The sequence below is a fragment of the Pristiophorus japonicus genome, chromosome 11, assembly GCF_044704955.1.
Source record: "Pristiophorus japonicus isolate sPriJap1 chromosome 11, sPriJap1.hap1, whole genome shotgun sequence".
NCBI lineage: Eukaryota > Metazoa > Chordata > Chondrichthyes > Pristiophoridae > Pristiophorus > Pristiophorus japonicus.
This window is the reverse complement of record NC_091987.1, coordinates 53326959-53348373: the sequence shown is the minus strand read 5'-3', so window position 1 is coordinate 53348373 and position 21415 is coordinate 53326959. Positions and strand designations below refer to the sequence as shown.

Below are 21415 nucleotides of genomic sequence, written 5' to 3'. Positions count from 1 at the left end.
TTTACTCACATTTACACCTCATTTACTCACACCACAATCTATATCATTTAAGCACTGAATAAAATGCTAACATTTTACATCACTTTTCTCAAAGATTTGTAGAATTTTTATGGACTCATTGGAAAATTTAATGAAAAAGGAATATATTTGCAAAACTGCAGTGTGCACAGGATTGGACACAACACTCCAGCTGGGGTCGAACTAGTGTTTTATATAGGTTTAGCATAACTTCTTTTCTTTTGGATCCATATGCTTATTAACTGCTTTGTTAACCTATCCTTCCCCCTTCAAAGATTTGTGCACGAGCAGGCTCAGGGCTATCTTCTTGCACCCTCTTTAAAATTGCATCATTTAACTTGTATTGTCACTCCTCATTCTTCCGACCAGAATGTATCACATCACACTTCTCTGCATTGAATTTCATCTGCCATGTGTCCACCCATTCCACCTGTCTGTCTTCTTGAAGTCTATTACTATCAGCCTCATTGTTTACTACATTTCCAATTTTGTGTCATCTGCAAATTTTGAAATTGCTCCCTGTAACCCCAAGTCCAAGTCATTAATGTATACCAAAAACAACAATAGTCTTTGTTCTGAATCCTGGAGAACACCAATGTATACCTCTCTCCACTCCGAAAAACAGCCATTCACCACAACTCTCTGTTTTCTATCCCTTAGCCAATTTTGTCTCCATGCTTCTACTGCCCCTTTTATCCCATGGACTTCACTTTTGCTAACAAGCCTAAATATCTATTGAAAGTCCATATGCACAACATCAACTGCACTGCTCACATCCACCCTCTCTGTTACCTCATCAGAGAGTGCTGAGTTACTTATTCCTGTCCAAATCATTAATGTAAATTATGAATAACAGTGGTCCCATCACTGATCCTTGTGGAATACCACATGTTGCCTTCTAATCAAGAATAAACTATCCTTTACCCCAACGCTCTGCTTTCTATGTTTTAGTTAATTTGCTGACCACTCAGCTATCTGTCCCCAGACTCTATGTGCCTACCATATGGTACCTTCTCAAAGGCCTTTTTGAAAATCAAAGTATATGACATCTATTACCTTGTCAGCATCTTTGAAGAGGAACAGAAAAAGATATCAGGTTAGTTAAGCATGAGATAACTTTTTGAATTCATGCTAACTGTTTTATTACATTTTCTGTCATCGATCATTTCATTAAGTAACGATTCCGGCATCTTTCCTATCACTGAGATTAAGCTGGTCTGTAGTTCCCATGTTTTGTTCGATCTCCCTTTTTGTATATATGAACAACATTAGCTGTCTGCCAGTCGTCTGACACTAACCCCTCTTCTTTGGATATAAACTAGTGCCTCTGCTGTTTCCTCCCTCGTTTCCTTGATAATGCATGGGTGCATACCATCCAGACTTGGGGATTTATCCTCTTTTAGGTTTGCTCATTTGTCAATTATTTTCTCTTTTTCTAACCCAACTGTATTAACATTCTTTTTAAACTCATTCTCTAGTTAAGTCTGTCTCTCATTATCATCTTAATAAAAACTGAGGTGCTAATCCTCAGTGTCTTTCTAAATCTTGGCATCAGTATTCAAGAGCAGATATTAAAGTGTCGATTTTAACTATCAGGCGGCCAATTAGTGGTGCATGCTAACAGGAGGCCTAGTCCATTTCAAGGGCTCAATATCATTAACATATATACAGCAAGCTGCACTCCCCGATTGGGCAGCCTGACAACTCGACAAAGAAATCTGGCAATTTATGGTTGGGAATTGGTAAATAAAAACAACTTCGCTGATCCATGCCTTGTTTATTCATGAACATACTTAATGCTCGCTGTTGCACTTTTCTTTAAGTAGGATATCTTTTGTGGCTATCCCGCTAGCTTCTGTGGGTTCGTGATCCCACACTCAAAGTTTGGCAAATCCCTACTTATCCTGGTGTGCCCTCGAATGAATGGTGTATTGCCCTCTGCATTGTAGAGAACACTTTGTCATGCCTTCAAGCTGTCTACTAATAGCTACAGATCTTTATCTGTGCCATCTGAACTGTTGGTGTATTTGGCCCAGAAGAAGCATATTCCACAGCTAGATTGCTGCAAAGTCCTATTTTACCACTTAACTGGCTGTTTTGATAGTTAAGCAGGATTCTTGCAGGTGCTTTCAAATTGGCCACTCAGTTATGTATTAGTTTTAGTGCACATGAGCATGTCTGAACTTTCAGAAACAGCACAAAGTTGTGCATTCATTACAGTGCATAATAAATGGCAAATAATTTACTGCCATATAATGCATTAAGAGCAATTTCACCTCCATGTATCCTTTATTCCTAAATGTTCTAGCTAAATCTCCCCAAAATGAACGGTTTCCAGAGTAAAACAATTACTTCAAATTCAGATATTCTTCCTAGTATTTGCTGAATGCTATTTTATGTTTAGTTTTGTTTAATCGTGGTTTACTATAAACGACAGCATCATGAATCCCATTCATTCATGAAAATGCAACACATATATTTTAGATATACTTACTGTGTAGAACTGAACTGTTTCGTGGAATGGTATAGTTTTGTGTCCCATTAAATGCTGGGTGGCTTACAATGCAGATTACCTCCTCACTGAAGAGGTGGGTAGTAATGTTATATTGGCTTCGTACTGTCACAGTTCTGTTACTGTGATGGGTCATATTGATTGAGAAGTTTCCTAAATTAGTTGGGTGCCAAGTAATTTCTGCAGCTGGTTTCCCACTTGAAGCGGTGCATATGGCCGTTATTGTATCATTTAATTTGTTTTCAATACTGAAAGATATAGTGGGTGGAACTGGAAAAAAACAGAACAATTCTTGAATTGAAACTTGCATTGTGCACATGTTCTAACATTTTTTTATTGAATCATCAACCAATCTAACAGATATTTTCCAGAATTATGCATTGGCTTCCATGTGAATTTATTAATAATATATCAAGCACTAAAGCAGCCGATGATAAGAACATAAGAACTTAAGAAATAGGAGCAGGAATAGGTCATACGGCCCCTTGAGCCTGCTCCACCATTTAATATGATCATGGCTGATCCGATCATGGAATTGGGTCCACTTCCCTGCCCGCTCTCCATAATCCCTTATTCCCTTATTGGTTAAGAAACTGTCTATTTATGTCTTAAATTTATTCAATGTCTCGGCTACCACAGCTGTCTGAGGCAGCAAATTTCACAGATTTACAACCCTCTAAGAGTAGAAATTCCTCTTCATCTCAGTTTTAAATGGGTGGTCCCTTATTCTAAGATCATACCCCCTAGTTCTAGTGGAAACATCCTCTCTGCATCCACCTTGCCAAGCCCCCTCATAATCTTATACGTTTCGATAAGATCACCTCTCATTCTTCTGAATTCCAATGAGAATAAGCCCAACCTCCTCAACCTTTCCTCATAAGTCAACCCCTTATCATCGGAATCAACCTAGTGAACCTTCTCTGAACTGCCTCCAAAGCAAGTATATCCTTTCGTAAATATGGAAACCAAAACTGTATGCAGTATTCCAGGTGTGGCCTCATCAATACCCTGTATAACTGTAGCAAGACTTCCCTGCTTTTATACTCCATCCCCTTTGCAATAAAGGCCAAGATTCCATTGGCCTTCCTGATCACTTCCTGTACCTGCATAGTAACATTTTGTGTTTCATGCACAAGTAACCCCAGGTCCCACTGTACTGCAGCACTTTGCAATTTTTCTCCATTTAAATAATAACTTGCTCTTTGATTTTTACTGGCAAAATGCATGACCTCATACTTTACAACATTATACTCCATCTGGCAAATTTTTGCCCACTCACTTAGCCTGTCTATGTCCTTTTGCAGATTTTTTGTGTCCTCCTCACACATTGCTTTTCCTCCCATCTTTGTATTGTCAGCAAATTTGGCTACGTTACACTCAGTCCCTTCTTCCAAGTCATTAATATAGATTGTAACTAGTTGGGGTCCCAGCACTGATCCCTGCGGCACCCCACTAGTTACTGGTTGCCAAGCAGAGAATGAACCATTTATCCCAACGCTCTGTTTTCTGTTCGTTAGCCAATCCTCTATCCATGCTAATATATTACACCCAATCCCGTGAACTTTAATCTCGGCAGTAACCTTTTATGTGGCACCTTGTCAAATGATAGTGTCACAATAGGATGTAACACAAACTCAAACTAACATGTACAACCTGAGCTAGTACTGACAACTGCTGGCTTTTGGAACTCAAACTGCTGCCAATTTAGGGGTTCATTCAAACCATGTTAAACTCCCTCCTGCACAGGCCTGTACTAATCACTCATCTATGCTAATGCTTCTGTATATTAAGCTAAGTAATGACAGGTTTAAACTGAATGAAAAATGTTCATTCAATTTGACTCATTAATGACCTTGAAAAGAACATGAAAAATCAACTTTTTCTCACATTGTTCATTAGTCCATTTTTGGAGGGATGGAAATTCTGATAAACTTGCTAAATATAGGCAAGATGCCTGTTAATTGTTTTTACCAACATCGCAACACATTTTATTCACTTCGACCTTAAAAGGAGGAAAATATAACCTTGCGTGACTCACCGGGTAGAACACTATTCGGATGTGAATTTGAATCCAGCCCAGTCTGATAATCTTGGTGATTATAAATAATCTAAGTGAAATGTGTTTGGACTATCTCAACCAATCATTATGGTGGCCAGAAAGTTAGGAATAGCATTTGATTTCTTAAAGGGGAAAGAAAGTCTATGGGTAGTACTTTTTGTTCAAAGTATTCTCCCCCATTATAGATTAAGTTGTAACCTGTGCAGAATTCTTGGGGTTAGAAATTGCCCTTCGCCCTGATTGGGGAAGGTAACCTTCCAGGGCCGGGACCTCCTGTGCCCGGCCTGGGGGTCCCGCCCCCAACGCGGAATTGGGCCGTGTGTCCCTCAAAAGAAGTGAAGCACCGTCTGCTTTGAGTGGCACTCATGGGCGGTAGGGTGGCACTGGGTACAGCGCCGTACGGAGCAGGCCAGCGCTGTGCAGATGGTCCACATAGGGCTGAGGTGCTATTAAAGGGGAGTGCCACTACGCACTCTGCCAGCCCTTTGGTGGTCACCACCGGATGCCGGATTGCACAATGGCTGACAGGTCGCCACGAGGGCCAGCATTGTCGGGTCGACGCAAAAGTCAGCCAAACATAAAGCTGGCGGTCCGGGGTGCTAAAGACCTCCTCTTTATGGAGCGCCCTGGCGGCAGATATCCGCCAGCTTTGCGACTCGTGAAGCTAGTGTAGACACCACACCAGCCTTGTGGCCCGCGGGGCAGAATGGGGTCGGCAAGGGGCAGTGAGGGGTTGGCGTGCACGGTGATTATGTCATCGCCGGTTGCGCGCCAGCCCGAGGTGCTAATTGTGGGGCGCGGCGCTGCCCCACAAACCTCCGGAGCAATTTCCTTCCCCTTCCCTGGGTGAAAATGACATTGTGCCCTGTTAGCACCCCCAGCGACGCTAATGGAGCTATAAATAGGGCAATATTGGCCCCCAGATGCCAGGTCAGCTCAGACCAGATACAGAGTAAAGCTGCCGTTGAATTGTTTCACATTGCACAATAAGCAATTCTTCTTTTCCGCGTTTCAGAGCTGGAGTAGCAGGTGGAGTCAATACGGTGCATTTGTGAGGCTGAGAGTTTCAGGATGTGGTCCCCCCGCAGCTTAAAGGCATGCAGGTAGAGGGGAAGTGGGTGACCACCAGACATAATAAGTGTGCTAGGCAGGTAGCGCAGTAGTCCCCCCGTGAGTCCATCTCACTTTCAAACCAATATTGACTTCTGAGTATCGGTAAGGACGATGGTGCCTCTGGGGAGTGCAGCCAGAGCCAAATCCAAGGCACCACAGTTGGCTCTGGCTGCACTCTCCAGAGGGAAGGGACGAAGAACAAAAGAGCCATAGTGATAGGGGATTCTATAGTTAGGGGAACAGACAGGCGTTTCTGCGGCCGTAGACGTGACTCCCGAAATGGTTTTGTGCCTCCCTGGTGCCAGGGTCAAGGATGTCACAGAGCGGATGCAGGGCATCCTTGGGGGGGGGGGGGGTAGGGTAAACAGCAAACAGCTAGAGGTCGTGGTCCGTATCGGGACCAACGACATAGGTAAAATGAGGGATGAGTCTTACAAGAAAAATTCAGGGAGCTAGGAAGAAAATTAAAGGGTCGGACCTCAAAGGTAGTAATCTCCGGGTTACTACCGATGCTACGTGCTAATGATTATAAGAATAGAGAGGATGAACATGTGGCTGGAAAGTTGGTGTAAGAGGGAGGGCTTTAAATTCTTGAGGCATTGGGATCACTTCTGGGGGAGATGGGACCTGTACAAGCCGGACAGATTGAACCTCAACAGCGCCAGGACCAATATCCTTGCGGGGAGTTTTGCTAGTGCTGTTGGGGAGAGTTTAAACTAGCTTGGCAGGGGGATGGGAACCTGAGAACAAATTCAAAAGGGAAGGAAGTAAAGCAGAAATTGATAGCAAGAATCTAGAAAACGAATCTGTAAGACAGCGGAAACAGGGCTTAGTATGTAGTAAGCAAGGAGGTCTTCCTGTGCTGAATGGTATATACTTTAATGCAAGGAGTATAGCGAATAAGGCGGATGAGCTAAGAGCACAGGTAGACATTTGGGAGTATGACATTATAGCCATTACAGAAACATGGCTGAAAGAGGGGCAGGTTTGGCAGATGATTACAGGATTTTTAGACGATAGAGAGGGGGGTGAAAAGTGGGGTGGGTGGGGGGAGTTGTGGTACTGATTAAAGAAACTATTACAGCGGTGAGGAGGGATGATATGTTAGAGGGATCATCAAATGAGACCATATGGGTCAAATTGAAAAATGAAAAGGGGGCGATCACACTGCTAGGCGTGTGTTATAGACTCCCAAACAGTGGGAGAGAGATAGAGGAACAAGTATGTAGGCAAATTGCTGTGAAGTCCAAAAACCATAGGGTAGTAATAATAGGGGATTTTAACTATCCAAAGATGGATTGGGACAAATTTAGTGTGAAGGGTTAGAGGGTGTGGAATTCTTGAAATGCATTCAAGAGAACTTTTTTTGTCAGTATGTAGCAAGCCCAACAAGAGAGGGGGCGGGCTTGGATTTAGTTTCGGGGAATGAAGCTGGGCAGGTTGAAGGGGTATTCGTGGGAGAGCACTTGGGTGCCAGTGACCATAAATCAGTCAGATTCAAGTTGGTTATGGATAAGGATAAGAATAGTCCTGGAATAAAAGTTTCAAATTGGGGAAAAGCTAATTTTGCTAAGTTAAGGAGTGATTTGGCCATAGTGGACTGGAAACAGCTACTTGTGGGTAAATCCGTGTCAAAACAGTGGGAGGCATTCAAGGAGGAGATCCAGAAGGCTCAGGCCAAACATGTGCCCTTCAAGAAAAAGGCTGGGAAAAATAAGTAGAGTCCCCTGGATGTCGAAAGACTTACAGGGAAGGATTTAAAAAAAAGGGACGCTTATGTCATATACCAACGGCTAAATACTATAGAATCTTTAAAGGAATAGAGAAAGTTAAGAGGCAACATTAAAAAGGATATTAGGAATGCTAAGAGAGAACACGAGAAATTCTTGGCCAGTAAAATTAAGGAAAACCCTAAGATGTTCTATAAATATATTAAGAGTAAGAAGGAAACTAAAGAAAGGGTAGGGCCTATTAGAGGCCATGAGCGTAATCTTTGAGTGAAGGCGGAAGATGTTGTTTTCACAAAGGAAAGGGGCAATGCAGATACTGCTATCGAGGATGAAATAAATATAGTGAGAGGAAGTACTAAGGGGTTTAGCAACTTTGAAAGTAGATAAGTCGCCAGGCCAGAATGAAATGCATCCCATGCTGTTGAGCGAAGTAAAAGAGGAAATGGCAGAGGCCTTGACCATCATTTTCCAGTCCTCTTTGGATCTGGGCATAGAGCCGGAGGATTGGAGGACTGCTTAAATAGTACCCTTGTTTAAGAAGGGAGAAAGGGATAGGCCGAGTAATTACGGGCCTGTCAGCCTAACCTCAGTTGTGGGAAAATGATTGGAAAAATTCCTGAAAGACAGGATAAATCTACATTTGGAAAGGCAAGGATTAATTAGGGACAGTCAGCACGGATTTGTTAAGGGAAGATCGTGTTTGACGAACCAGATTGAATTTTTTAAGTAGGTAACTAAGAGGGTCGATGAGTGTAGTGCGTATGATGTAGTATATATGGTCTTTAGCAAAGCTTTTGATAAGGTCCACATGGTAGACTGGTCATGAAAGTTAAGGCCCATGGGATACAGGGCAAAGTGGCAAATTGGATCCAAAAATTGGCTTGGAGGTAGGAAAGCAAAGGGTAATGATTGATGGATGTTTTTGTAACTGGAAGGATGTTCCCAGTGGGGTTCCGCAGGGCTCAGTACTGTGTCCCTTGCTTTTTATGGTATATATCAACGATTTAGATTTGAATATAGGGAGTATGATTAAGAAGTTTGCAGATGACACTAAAATTGGCTGTGTGGTTGATAATGAAGAGGAAAGTCATGGGTTGCAGGAGGATATCAATCTACTGGTCAGGTGGGCAGAGCTGTGGCAAATGGAATTTAATTCAGAGAAGTGTGAGGTGATGCACTTTGGGAGGGCTAATGAGAAAAGGATAGACATATTAAGTGGTAGGCCATTTAATAGTGTAGATGAACAAAGGGACCTTGGAGTGCTTGTCCACAGATCCCTGAAAGTAGCAGGCAAGGTGCATAAGGTGGCTAAGAAGGCATACGGAATGCTTGCATTTATTGGCCAAGGCGTAGAATATAAGAGCAGAGAGGTTATGCTTAAATTGTATAATACTTTGATTAGGCCACAGCTGGAATACTGCATGCAGTTCCGGTCGCCGTATTATAGGAAGGACATGATTGCACTAGAGAGGGTACAGAGGAGATTTACTAGATGCTGCCTAGAATGGAGAATCTTAGTTATGAGGACAGATTGGATAGGCTGGGTTTGTTCTCATTGGAATAGAGGATTTTGAAAAGAGACCTCATTGAGGTGTACAAAATATTGAGTGGCCTGGACATGGTCGATAGTAAGGGTCTATTTCCATTGGTGGTGGGGTCTATTACGAGGCGGCATAGTTTTAAGGTGGTTGGTGGAAGGTTTAGAGGGAATTTACGCAGAGGATTGTGGGGATCTGGAACTCGCTGCCTGGAAGAGTGGTGGATGCAGAAACCCTCACCACTTTTAAGAGATAGTTGGATGGGCATTTAAAGTGCAGTAACCTGCAGGGTTACAGGCCTAAAGCTGGTAATTGGGATTAGACTGGATGACCTTTTGTTGGACGGCGCAGATATAATGGTAAGTACTGCAGGGAATAGAATACGGCCAGGGTGATCTCCTGGACTAGTTTCGATCGCCTGGATGGGTTGGAGAGGAATTTTCCCAGATTTGTTTTCTTCCTAAATTGGCCTGGATTTTTATCTGGCTTTTGCCTCTCCCAGGAGATCATGTGGCGGTTGGGGTGGAGTGTAGAATGTTTTAGTATAAGGGGTGTCACAGTGTGTGAGGCGGACTGTTTGGGCTGGGTGCTCTTTGCCTTTCTGTCATTGTTCATAGATTTATATGTAACTTTTAGGGCTGCTGACGAGGTGCTGTGCGGCTCTTTGTCGGCCGGCGCAGACACGATGGGCCGAAATGGCTTCCTTCTGCGCTATAAATTTATATGTTTCTATGTTTCTATGTTCTATGTTATGGCTTTGGTTAACTTAAGGGCAAAATTTCAATTACGTGATTCTCGTACATTTTGGGCTAAAAGATCAGGGACTTCAAGAACGTGATTCCCAGATAGGTGCTCTCAGTGAATTTCAAAAGTGGAACATTTACGGGACAATTTTCCCTGGATATTTTCAGCACTAAAGAGCCAAGTTGAGGTTTTAAGCTGAAACGCCGTCACGCAAGATGCCATCTTGGTAATGGAGTTGAAACTTGTGCTAGAAACGGTCATCCGGAGGATTATTATGGGGCTGATTGCCACTTAAATTGGCTGCTAGTGCTCATTAAGGCAGCTGCATGGCATTTTGGTGTATCGTGCTTGATGTAACGCCTCCTCTTGCCAGCAACCAGCTGATAGAGTCGTAGAGGATGATGTGGATTGAGTCTGTAATGGATCCATTGGTAAGGATCACGGCCTGCATGTCATCGTGGAGCAGGCGCAGGATGTTCACAGACATTTGGTGGCATCCATAGACCCTCGCGGTTGACCGTGTCAAAGGCCTTTGTAAGGACCTTGCCAACAAATCCATCACAGACCAATCCATGTCCGGATCAGGGTCAAACGGCTGTGTCATCGCCCCAACCCTCTTCTCACTCTTCTTCGCTGCCATGCTCCACCTCACAGTCAAGAAGCTCCCGCTGAAGTGGAACTAAACTACAGAACGAGTGGGAACCTGTTCAATATTTGCCATCTCCAGGCCAGGTCCAAGACCACCCCAACCTCTGTCATCGAGCTACAGTACACGGACGACAACTGTGTCTGTGCAAATTCAGAGGCTGAAGTCCAGGACATAGTTGATGTATTTACTGAGGCGTACGAAAGCATGGGCCTTACGCTAAACATCCGTAAGACAAAGGTCCTCCACCAGCTATCCTCGCCACACAGCACTGCCCCCCAGTCATTAAGATCCACGGCGCGGCCCTTGAAAATGTGGACCATTTCCCATACCTCGGGAGCCTTTATCACAAAAGCAGACATTGATGAGGAGATTCAACACCGCCTCCAGTGCGTGAGCGCAGTATTTGGCCGCCTGAGGAAAAGAGTGTTCGAAGACCAGGCCTTTAAATCTACCACCAAGCTCATAGTCTACAGGGCTGTAATAATACCTGCTCTCCTGTATGGCTCAGAGACATGGACCATGTACAGTAGACAACTCAAGTCTCTGGAGAAATATGACCAACGATGCCTCCACAAGATCCTACAAATCCCCTGGGAGGACAGATGCACCAACATTAGTGTCCTCGACCAGGCCAACATCCCCAGCATTGAAGCACTGACCACACTTGATCAGCTCCGCTGGGCTGGCCACATTTTCTGCATGCCTGACACGAGACTCCCAAAGCAAGCGCTCTACTCGGAACTCCTTCATAGCAAACGAGCCAAAGGTGGACAGAGGAAATGTTACAAGGGCACCCTCAATGCCTCCCTGATAAAGTGCAACATCCCCATCGACACCTGGGAGTCCCTGGCCAATGACCGCCATAAATGGAGGAAGTGCATCCAGAAGGGCTTTGAGTGCCTTGAGTCTCATCGTCGAGTGCATGCAGAAAACAAGCGCAGGTATTGGAAAGAACGTGCAGCAAACCTGTCCCATCCTCCCTTACCCTCAATGACTATCTGTCCCACCTGTGGCAGGGACCGTGGCTTTTGAATTGGACTGTTCAGCTACGTAAGGACTCATTCTAAGAGTGAAAGCAAGTCCTCCTTGATTCTGAGGGACTGCCTATGATGATGAGACGGTTTCGAGGACTACTTAAAGCTATATCATCTTCTACTGTCCACTTGCTGCAAGATGTTTGAAGAGGACTTTTGAAGCACATCGGGAGACTTTGTCAAGACTTCACCAACACTGTATTAACATTTATTCTTGAAATTCTCTGATGGATTCACCTTAAAAGGGTATGTGCTGTGCTGCTCTACTTTATTGGACACATAAGAATCACCAGGAGAAAGGGAGTGCTTGGTCATGGGCATCTTGCTTAGGGTCATAGAAACATAGAAACTAGGTGCAGGAGTAGGCCATTCAGCCCTTCAATAAGATCATGGCTGATCATTCACCTCAGTACCCCTTTCCTGCTTTCTCTCCATACCCCTTGATCCTTTTAGCCATAAGGGCCATATCTAACTCCCTCTTGAATATATTCTATGAACTGGCATCAACAACTCTCTCCGGTAGGGAATTCCACAGGTTAACAACTCTCTGAGTGAAGAAGTTTCTCCTCATCTCAGTCCTAAATGGCTTACCCCTTATCCTTAGGCTATGTCCCCTGATTCTGGACTTCCCCAATATCGGGAACATTCTTCCTGCATCTAACCTGTCCAGTCCTGTCAGAATTTTACATGTATCTATGAGATACCCTCTCATCCTTCTAAACTCCAGTGACTACAGGTCCGGTCGATGCAGTCTCTCCTCATATGTTAGTCCTGCCATCCCGGGAATCAGTCTGGTGAGACTTTGCTGCACTATAGCACTCCCTCAATAGCAAGAACATCCTTCCTCAGATTAGGAGACCAAAACTGAACACAATATTCCAGGTGAGGCCTCACTAAGGCCCTGTACAACTGCAGTAAGACCTCCCTGCTCTTCTACACAAATCCCTTAGATATGAAGGCCAACATACCATTTGCCGCCTTCACCGCCTGCTGTACCTGCATGCCAACTTTCAATGACTGATGTACCATGACACCCAGGTCTCGTTGCACCACCCCTTTTCCTAATCTGCTGCCATTCAGATAATATTCTGCCTTCGTGTTTTTGCCAGCAAAGTGGATAACCTCACATTTATTCACATTATACTGCATCTGCCATGCGTTTGCCCACTCACCTAACCTGTCCAAGTCACCCTACAGCCTTTTAGCGTCCTCCTCACAGCTCACACCACCACCCAGTTTAGTGTCATCTTCAAACGGAGATATTACACTCAATTCCTTCATCTAAATCATTAATGTTTATTATAAATAGCTGGGTTCCCTGCACTGAGCCCTGGAACACCCCACTAGTCACTGTCTGCCATTCTGAAAAGGACCCGTTTATCCCGACTCTCTGCTTCCTGTCTGCCAACCAGTTCTCTATCCACGTCAGTACATTACCCCCAGTACCATGTGCTTTAATTTTGCACACCAATCTCTTGTGTGGGACCTTGTCAAAAGCCTTTTGAAAGTCCAAATTAACCACATCCACTGGTTGTCCCTTGTCCACTCTACCAGTTACATCCTCAAAAAATTCTAGAATTTTTTCAAGCATGATTTCCCCTTCATAAATCCATGCTGACTTGGACTGATCCTGTCACTGCTTTCCAAATGCGCTGCTATTTCATCTGTAATAATTGATTCCAACATTTTCCCCACTACTGATTTCAGGCTAACCGATCTATAATTACCGGTTATCTCTCTCCCTCCTTTCTTAAAAAGTGGTGTTGCTTTAGCTACCCTCCAATCCATAGGAACTGATCCAGAGTCGATAGACTGTTGGTAAATGATCACCAATGCATCCACTATTTCTAGGGCCACTTCCTTAAGTACTCTGGGATGCACACTATCAGGACCCGGGGATTTATCGGCCTTCAATCCCATCAATTTCCCTAACAGAATTTCCCGCCTATTAAGGATTTCCTTCAGTTCCTCCTTCTCACTAGAACCTCAGTCCCCTATTATTTCCGGAAGGTTATTTATGTTTTCCTTCGTGAAGACAGAACCAAAGTATTTGTTTAACTGGTCCGTCTTTTCTTTGTTCCCATTATAAATTCACCTGAATCTGACTGCAAGGGACCTATGTTTGTCTTCACTAATCTTTTTCTCTTCACATATCTAAAGAAGCTTTTGCAGTCAGTTTTTATGTTCCCAGCAAGCTTCCTCTCATACTCTATTTTCCCCCTCCTAATTAAACCCTGTGTCCTCCTCTGCTGAATTATAAAATTCTCCCAGTCCTCAGGTTTGCTGCTTTTTCTGGCCAATTTATATGCCTCTTCCTTGGATTTAACACTATCCTTAATTTCCCTTGTTAGCCACGGTTGAGCCACCTTCCCTGTTTTATTTTTTACTCCAGACAGGGATGTGCAATTGTTGAAGTTCATCCATGTGATCTTTAAATGTTTGCCATTGCCTATCCACCGTCAACCCTTTAAGTATCACTCGTCAGTCTATTCTAGCCAATTCACGTCTCATACCATCGAAATTACCTTTCCTTAAGTTCAGGACCCTAGTCTCTGAATTATCTGTGTCACTCTCCATCTTAATAAAGAATTCTACCATATTATGGTCACTCTTCCCCAAGAGGCCTTGCACAACAAGATTGCTAATTGGTCCTTTCTCATTACACATCACCCAGTCTAGGATGGCCAGCCCTCCAGTTAGTTCCCCGACATGTTGGTCTAGAAAACCATCCCCAATACACTCCAGGAAATCCTCCTCCACCGCATTGCTACCAGTTTGATTAGAACCAATCAATATGTAGATTAAAGTCACCCATGATAACTGCTGTACCTTTATTGCATGCATCCCTGATTTCTTGTTTGATGCTGTCCCCAACCTCACATCTACTGTTTGGTGGTCTGTCCATAACTCCCACTAGCGCTTTCTGCCCTTTGGTATTCTGTAGCTCCACCCATACCGATTCCACATCATCCAAGCTAATGTCCTTCCTTACTATTGCGTTAATTTCCTCTTTAACCAGCAACACCACCCACCTCCTTTTTCTTTCTGTCTATCCTTCCTGAATGTTGAATACCCCTGGATGTTGAGTTCCCAGCCTTAGACACCCATGAGCCATGTCTCCGTGATACCAATTACATCCTATCCGTTAACTGCTATCTGCGCAGTTAATTCGTCCATCTTATTATGAATAATCCTCACATTGAGACACAGAGCCTTCAGGCTTATCCTTTTAACACACTTTGCCCCTTTAGAATTTTGCTGTAATGTGGCCCTTTTTGCTTTTTGCCTTGGGTTTTTCTGCCCTCGACTTTTACTTTTCTTCTTTCTATCTTTTGCTTCTTCCCCCATTCTACTTGCCTCTGTCTCCCTGCATAGGTTCCCATCTGCCTGCCATATCAGTTTAACCCCTTCCCAATAGCACTAGCAAACACTCCCCCAGGTGCAGACGATCCGGTTTGTACTGGTCCCACCTCCCCAGAACCGGTTCCAATGTCCCAGGAATTTGAATCCCTCCCTTCTGCACCACTCCTCAAAGCCACGTATTCATCTGAGCTATCCTGCGATTCTTACTGACTAGCACGTGGCACTGTTAACAATCCTGAGATTACTATGTTTACTACAAGCGTCCCCCTTGGTTTGCAGGAGGACATGAGGCCAGGCAGAGCAGCACCAGCTGCTGCAGGAGAGAGGGCCAGGAAGACGAGGTGGACTCTTTCCCCGCTGCAGGTACAGGCGTCCCTCCTCTGGACTGCCTCCATCAGGATATCCAGTGCCGCATCCAAAAATCTCTGCACCCTCTCACTCGGTCCCTGAGCCATCCTGAAACATGTTGCTGTGCGTCAGCCCGTGCACTCCACACATTCAGTGGAAGTGGATGCATGGAGCCCACACTCACTGCTCCACGAAAATTGTGTCTAATCAGTGCATGAGTGCTCAACCTGCAAGTGTCTGTTTCAGCACCTCCAGGTAAATTCAAATTGTGGTAATCAGCAATTAGGATCAAAATTGTGTGGGAAAACCAGATTTTCAAATAGACATGTCTTATTAGCACAGTAGCCATTTAGCGTCTGTTTTCACCCCTTCAACAATTTATAGACAGTGCTATAAATTGGTGTCAAGTAGGAGATGAGATTACCTAAATTGATTTCAGGAAGATCCTTGCAACTACAAAAAGAGGACATGGGTCACAAAAATGAAAGAAAGTTATGCCGATACAAGTCACTATCCAGGCCCCTATCACATGGAATTCTGATGTCAGAGGGGTGGGGGATGGGGGTGGGGGGATGGATGCCTCTTGCTTCTCCTGACCTACAAGCTGTGCTGTAAAGGTACTTACCTGGGCCCTTCCTGCCCTCCCTTTAGTTGCTGGGTTTCCCCGTTGCCCGGGAAACGGCGTTAAAAGTAATACTCTTGTTAAATTAAAGATGCGCAGTCTAATTAAAGTATTTCAGGTTGCACCTGCTCCCTGATTGCAGGTTAGTCACCCGCCGCCCCCCCCCCCCACCCCCAACCCATCTCCGTTAAAAGCAGAAGTGGAGGCGGATTAGGGTTGGGTTCCAGATTTTTTCATTTTAACCACCCCCTCCTCCCTCCCACCTGTTTTGGGCAGGTGGGGGGGGGGGTGTTAAAATTACCCCCATGGTATCCAGAGTCACCATTTGAAAAAAAAACAGTCAAAGTGCAGTGAAAATGCTTCCTCCCACAAAGGTCAATTTTCTGTCAACATTGAAGAGTGTAAATTGTCTTACCTGTCACTGATAATGAGAAGGTTACTTTATGAACTCCGTTTTGAGCTGCAATTTCACAGATATAATTCCCATCATCAGCGAGGTCCACAGGTTCTATCTGAAGATTCATTTCATTATTAGACATACATGATGAATTTAGAATTCTTATTCTGGTGTTGTTGTAAGACCTAACCATTTGATTCGAATCACATCGGAGAGCTGCTATAGATTCATTTTGATTAAATCGCCATGATATCATAGTCACATTTCCATAAAATGGACATCTCAAGACCACCTTGTTACCTAACAACACAGTTGCTTTTTCTCCAACAGGGAATCCTAGAAAAGGAATAGGGATAAAGAAAAGTTCTGAATAGTAAATAAGAGCGGCAGTAAATTCATTCAGATTGCACTGTCAGAGTATTGCCCAGACTGGCGCTAACTTTGTGATCTCCATCATTAAATATTTTTTTTCTGCATTTAGTGTTTATACAGATGTCAAATCTGGTGATTTGCATATAAATCTGGCAACCATTTGTTTTTATAATTGTAGGCAGTGCTATGGAGTGGGTTCCTGACAACTAGGAATATGGTTTCAAACAGTCCAAACTTTATAGCAAAGTCAGTAGTCGGTGAAATGAATAAGTTCCATTGGCCAGAAAGGTAGAATCAGAAAATGTAATAAGTTTGATGATTGCTATAGGTTTTGTACGGTTGTGCCTACAGTTGAGATAGTGGATCTGGTTCAAAAATTTAACCGGCTTGAAAATCGGGAATGGAACTAATGACATAATTGTACTTAGAAATCCTGAAAATATAAGTGCAAAATACATTGTTACCTAATAAACTGTTATCTAATATTTTTGATGTTGCAGTAACCAGTTCCTGATGAACTTTTATAACCTTTGTAAAATATTTGCTGCGCACTTCTGAGCAGGTTTGAAATGTCTCTTGTGTGGTTATGTATTTTTGTTCATCACTATAACTCTCCAAATATACTCCAAAAAGTACTAAATGTGTATATTGTCTTCGTAAGCCAGTACGGATCTCTATCTTGCTCTCCCTCTTGCCCTCCCCTCACAGTAACTCAGTTGATCTTGATCTTATTCCTCCCCAGTTGTGAACTATGGCCCATTTCCCCCTCTACAGTCCAGTCCCTCCCACTATTCCCTAAACAATGACCCTAACTAGTCTCTCGCTTCAACCTCCTGATCCCCTCCATCCACCATGACCTTGTCCAAACATTCTATCTCTCCTAACCCTATATGTGACCCTACCCCGACTCTCTTCTCTGCATTCACTCTAATTGTGCCCAGTTTCCCGCTTGCCCTGCGCCAACAATTAATAGAAAAGTTAATCCAAAAATATCTCACTATATACTTTTTTACATGTGATCGATCACCTCTCAGGTAACAGTGGAGTTTTATGGTCCACGATGGAGGCCTGCTGTGCTGTTTAAATTGCAATTGCTCGAGGTGTGTCTTTCTAAACAAATAAATGTACTACACAGAATTCACAGAATTCCTAAATTTGTCTTGTGCAAATTTGAACCTGTGGCCACTGTTACAATTTTGATGGCATTTCTAAAGTTGGTTTGAATCTCAATGTTATGAAACAAAGGCGAGATGCTTATCTAATTATTTTAATATCTTAAAATTAATAAGCAAACTAATATAAAATTCATCAGGCTAATGTTTACCTTCCTATTAATATTATAGAAAATGTAACACAATCCTTTAGATTATAGATCTTATATACCACACAAAAACGATACTAGGACTAAGTAGAGCTGGACTGAAGCATGGGCAATGTGTTGAAATGAACAGTTCCAATCTGATAAAAGACCATCATTTAAATTGTTTAAAAAGCACAAGCTAGTTATCTTCAAAATTACATTGAAAGGCTCAGGGAAAGTGCAATTTCTCTTGGAGTTGGCAAAAGACGTTATTCAGGTGGGTCATGTTTGAGATCCACTGGCAGCCATGCATGGCAGATTTAAGAGTTGTTGTGTAAAGGATTGAGATTTTAGATTGTGGAATTATACACAACAGTTTCAGATTCAGTGTTAATTAATACTATCATATGCCTGGATGACAACAGAGACCTCACTTCAAAAGTAATCCACTGGTTGCAAAACGTTCTTGAGGGCACGATTCTAGCAAGTTCTTTTTAATAGCTAGTGTTGAACAAATATGACATTTTGCTTGCATAGAATGCAACTACAATTAATTTGATATAAATCAGTCTTTGTAAAACACCAGCTATCCATCATTAGAACATGTCAATGAATTTATTGCTAGAATAGTTTTACTAAATCTAAATGGGATATCAATTCAAATGAATGTGTTTATCTGACTACCTGCTTAGTTTGATGGGCAGGTTTCATCGTGCTGTGCTTTTTCTCAATATTTATTTTATGAATTTATCTTGGTGCAAACTGCAGAACTATTCTTCGACAGCGAGAATTAGGTCAACGTGAAAAACTAAAATTGCACTTTGTTTTTTTTTAAAGATGACTATGCTTTCTGCTCATTGAATTTTAAACCAAATACAGGGATGAAAGCCTTGCACAATAGTCCCTTAAGGTTGAGACCTAAATGCAGTAAATACAAGGGTCAAGTAATTAAAACTTCACCCACAGAAAGAATTGACAGTTTTCACATCAATTGTTTTGGCAATTCACTCCTAACGTCACCTCACTTTGGGTTTCTTTTTATGAGGTGTACGATTTATTATCCTGAGCTTGTTTCTTGTTTGAATCTACTTTAATCATCAAACTAAAATATATATTGTTGTAATTATTGTCAGACTATCCATTTCCAATGAAAGATACAGTGAGAGTTCTTGAATACAAATTTAGTTTACCACGACCATTTCCTATTGCCAATCATTACATTAAATAGTGAAATTAAGCAAACTATTGAGAAACTTTTTTGTGAATTTAACTGTATTTTACTTCAATCATTATGCTTAAAATGTATAATGGATTAATTTACAGTCCATTGGGTACTGACTTATTTACAGCAAGCACTTAAATCATTGCTTGGTTGATTCTTTTGCTATTCCAGTGCAACGTTTTTTTCAAAAGTTATTTTAGTTCTTTCTCTCTTTCTTGTCAGCAACACTTGTTAGATTCCACAAAGTGATAACCTTTTCTGTGGCTGAGTAACACATTCCTTTAAAGAACCATGTGCCATGACCCCCACAACTTCTGAAAATATGAAACTGAGCTGAAACTTGAAAGGCATTATTTACTTAAGAGGAAATGGAAGTTTCTGGCTATTAGTATCAGATCGGCGATTGATTTCAAACAAAAGTTGTACAACCAAACACACTTGTATTATTTTATACAGTACACACACAGCAATGGGATAAAGGAGACAACTAAAATCCTTGATACAACAACAAATTGCACTTATGTAGCATCTTTAACATAGTAAAACGTCCCAAAGCGCTTTACAGGAGTGACATTAGACAAAATTTGGCACATGAGCCATATAATGAGATATTAGGACAGGTGACCAAAAGCTTGGTCCAAGAAGGAGCGTCTTAAAGGAGAAGAGAGAAATAGAGGTTTAGGGAGGGAATTTCAGAGATTAGAGCCTAGACAGTTGAAGGCACGACTGCCAATGGTGGGGTGAAGGAAATCGGGGATACGCACGAAATTTAAAGATACCATAAATATGAGGCACTTTTTAAAAAAAGAAAACAAGGCATACCTGGCAATGCAAGAGCAATAAGGATGGTCACTGGCAGCAGGGCAGCCTGCAGGTTTTTCCTTAGCGATTTCATTTTAACTAGCACTGCTTTTCTTGTATAAAATCTTATTTTGAAGAAATTCATCAGGTTTCATCATCCTGCGGTGACTGATTTGTGGATTCCTATAGAGCAGAAAATAATCACGATTGTTTACAGACAAGAAGTTTTCAAAGCAGGCAAGTGCCATGATGTTTACATCTGCTATATATTTCTTCTTCTAAGCAACATATATGAAGTGCTCTAGTTGTTTTAGAATGGAAAAGAGCACTAGGGAACATCGCTGCATAGCTACGCTATTAATTCATGTATCAACGTCTGTGGTTAGATGTGTCAGCTAGAAACTTTCAAAATGATATGATCAATAGGGGATATTCTTGATGCTAATTGAGCTGGGCTTTATGTGTGTGCACATGTGCACACATACACAAGTTTTATTGTGGTTGCCCTGACGCAGGTGGGTAAATGTGTATTGTGTGTGGGACTGAACCATATTCAACAACAAGGTTCCAGATTCAATCTCTACTCTGTAATGAGCAAGCTAGCCTCAGATGCAGTAGTTGATCTCTATTTCCTCTAGCTAGGGATGGGAAAAAGCAGCTAGGAACTTTGCCTTAATTACTCTACAGAGGGAGAGCTGTGAAGTGTCATATTGGGTGAGGCTAGGATTATCACGGTCGACTCTGTCGATGGTCAGAAATAAAGAATTTCCACTTGAGGAAAGTACCAATGGAATAAAATCTCAGCCTTCAGGAGCGGAAGGGGAGGATATTGCCAAAGGAGAAGTCTTAAACCAAAATTACACAAGTAGAAGCTGATTCATTGTTTATGATGGAAAAACTGTCTGGATACCTAGAAAATCTTAAGAGTTGGGACTACATTAAGATTGAATGATGGTTCAGAACTCACTGAGGAATCTTAAGGATCACTTGTTGCACCTGCACGAAGAAAAAAATAACAAGAACGTTTAATAAATGCAGTTCAAAGACAGTAGTGTTGGGATAATTGTTCTTGGGAATCATACAACAACCACTTGTATTTATATAGCACCTTTAACACATTGAAACATCCCAAGGCGCTTCACAGGAGCATTATGAAATTTTAAAAAGTTGACACTGTGCCGCATAAGTAGAAATTGGCGCAGCTGACCAAGAGTTTGGTCAAAGACGTAGGTTTTAAGGAGGAAAGAGAGGTAGAGAGACGGAGAGGGTTAGACAGGGAATTCCAGAGCTTGGGACTTGGGCAACAGAAGGCATGGCCACCACTGGTTGAGCGATTATAAGGGATGCTCAAGAGGGCCAAATTGGAGGAGTACAGACATCTCAAGGGGTTGTGGGGCTGGAGGAGATTACTGAGAAAAGGAGGGGCGAGGCCATGGAGGGATTTGAAAATAAGGATGAGAATTTTGAAAGCGAGGCGTTGCTTAACCGGAATTCAATGTAGGTCAGCGAGCAAAGGGGTGATGGGTGAGTGGGACGGTGTGAGTTAGGACACGGGCTGCCGAGTTTTGGATCACCTCTAGATTATGTAGGGGA

General features: G+C 42.6%; 1 protein-coding gene across 1 annotated transcript; it reads right to left on the bottom strand.

The window, feature by feature from the left end:
* Window positions 1-1032: 1032 nt before the first annotated feature.
* Window positions 1033-19916, bottom strand: LOC139275527 (cell surface glycoprotein CD200 receptor 1-B-like). The gene is made up of 4 exons (XM_070892697.1): window positions 19844-19916; window positions 16146-16463; window positions 2513-2800; window positions 1033-1085 (listed from the first exon to the last, which is right to left on the bottom strand). The coding sequence occupies exons 1-4, from the start codon at window positions 19914-19916 to the stop codon at window positions 1033-1035; spliced, it is 732 nt and encodes a 243-aa protein (XP_070748798.1).
* Window positions 19917-21415: the final 1499 nt, after the last annotated feature.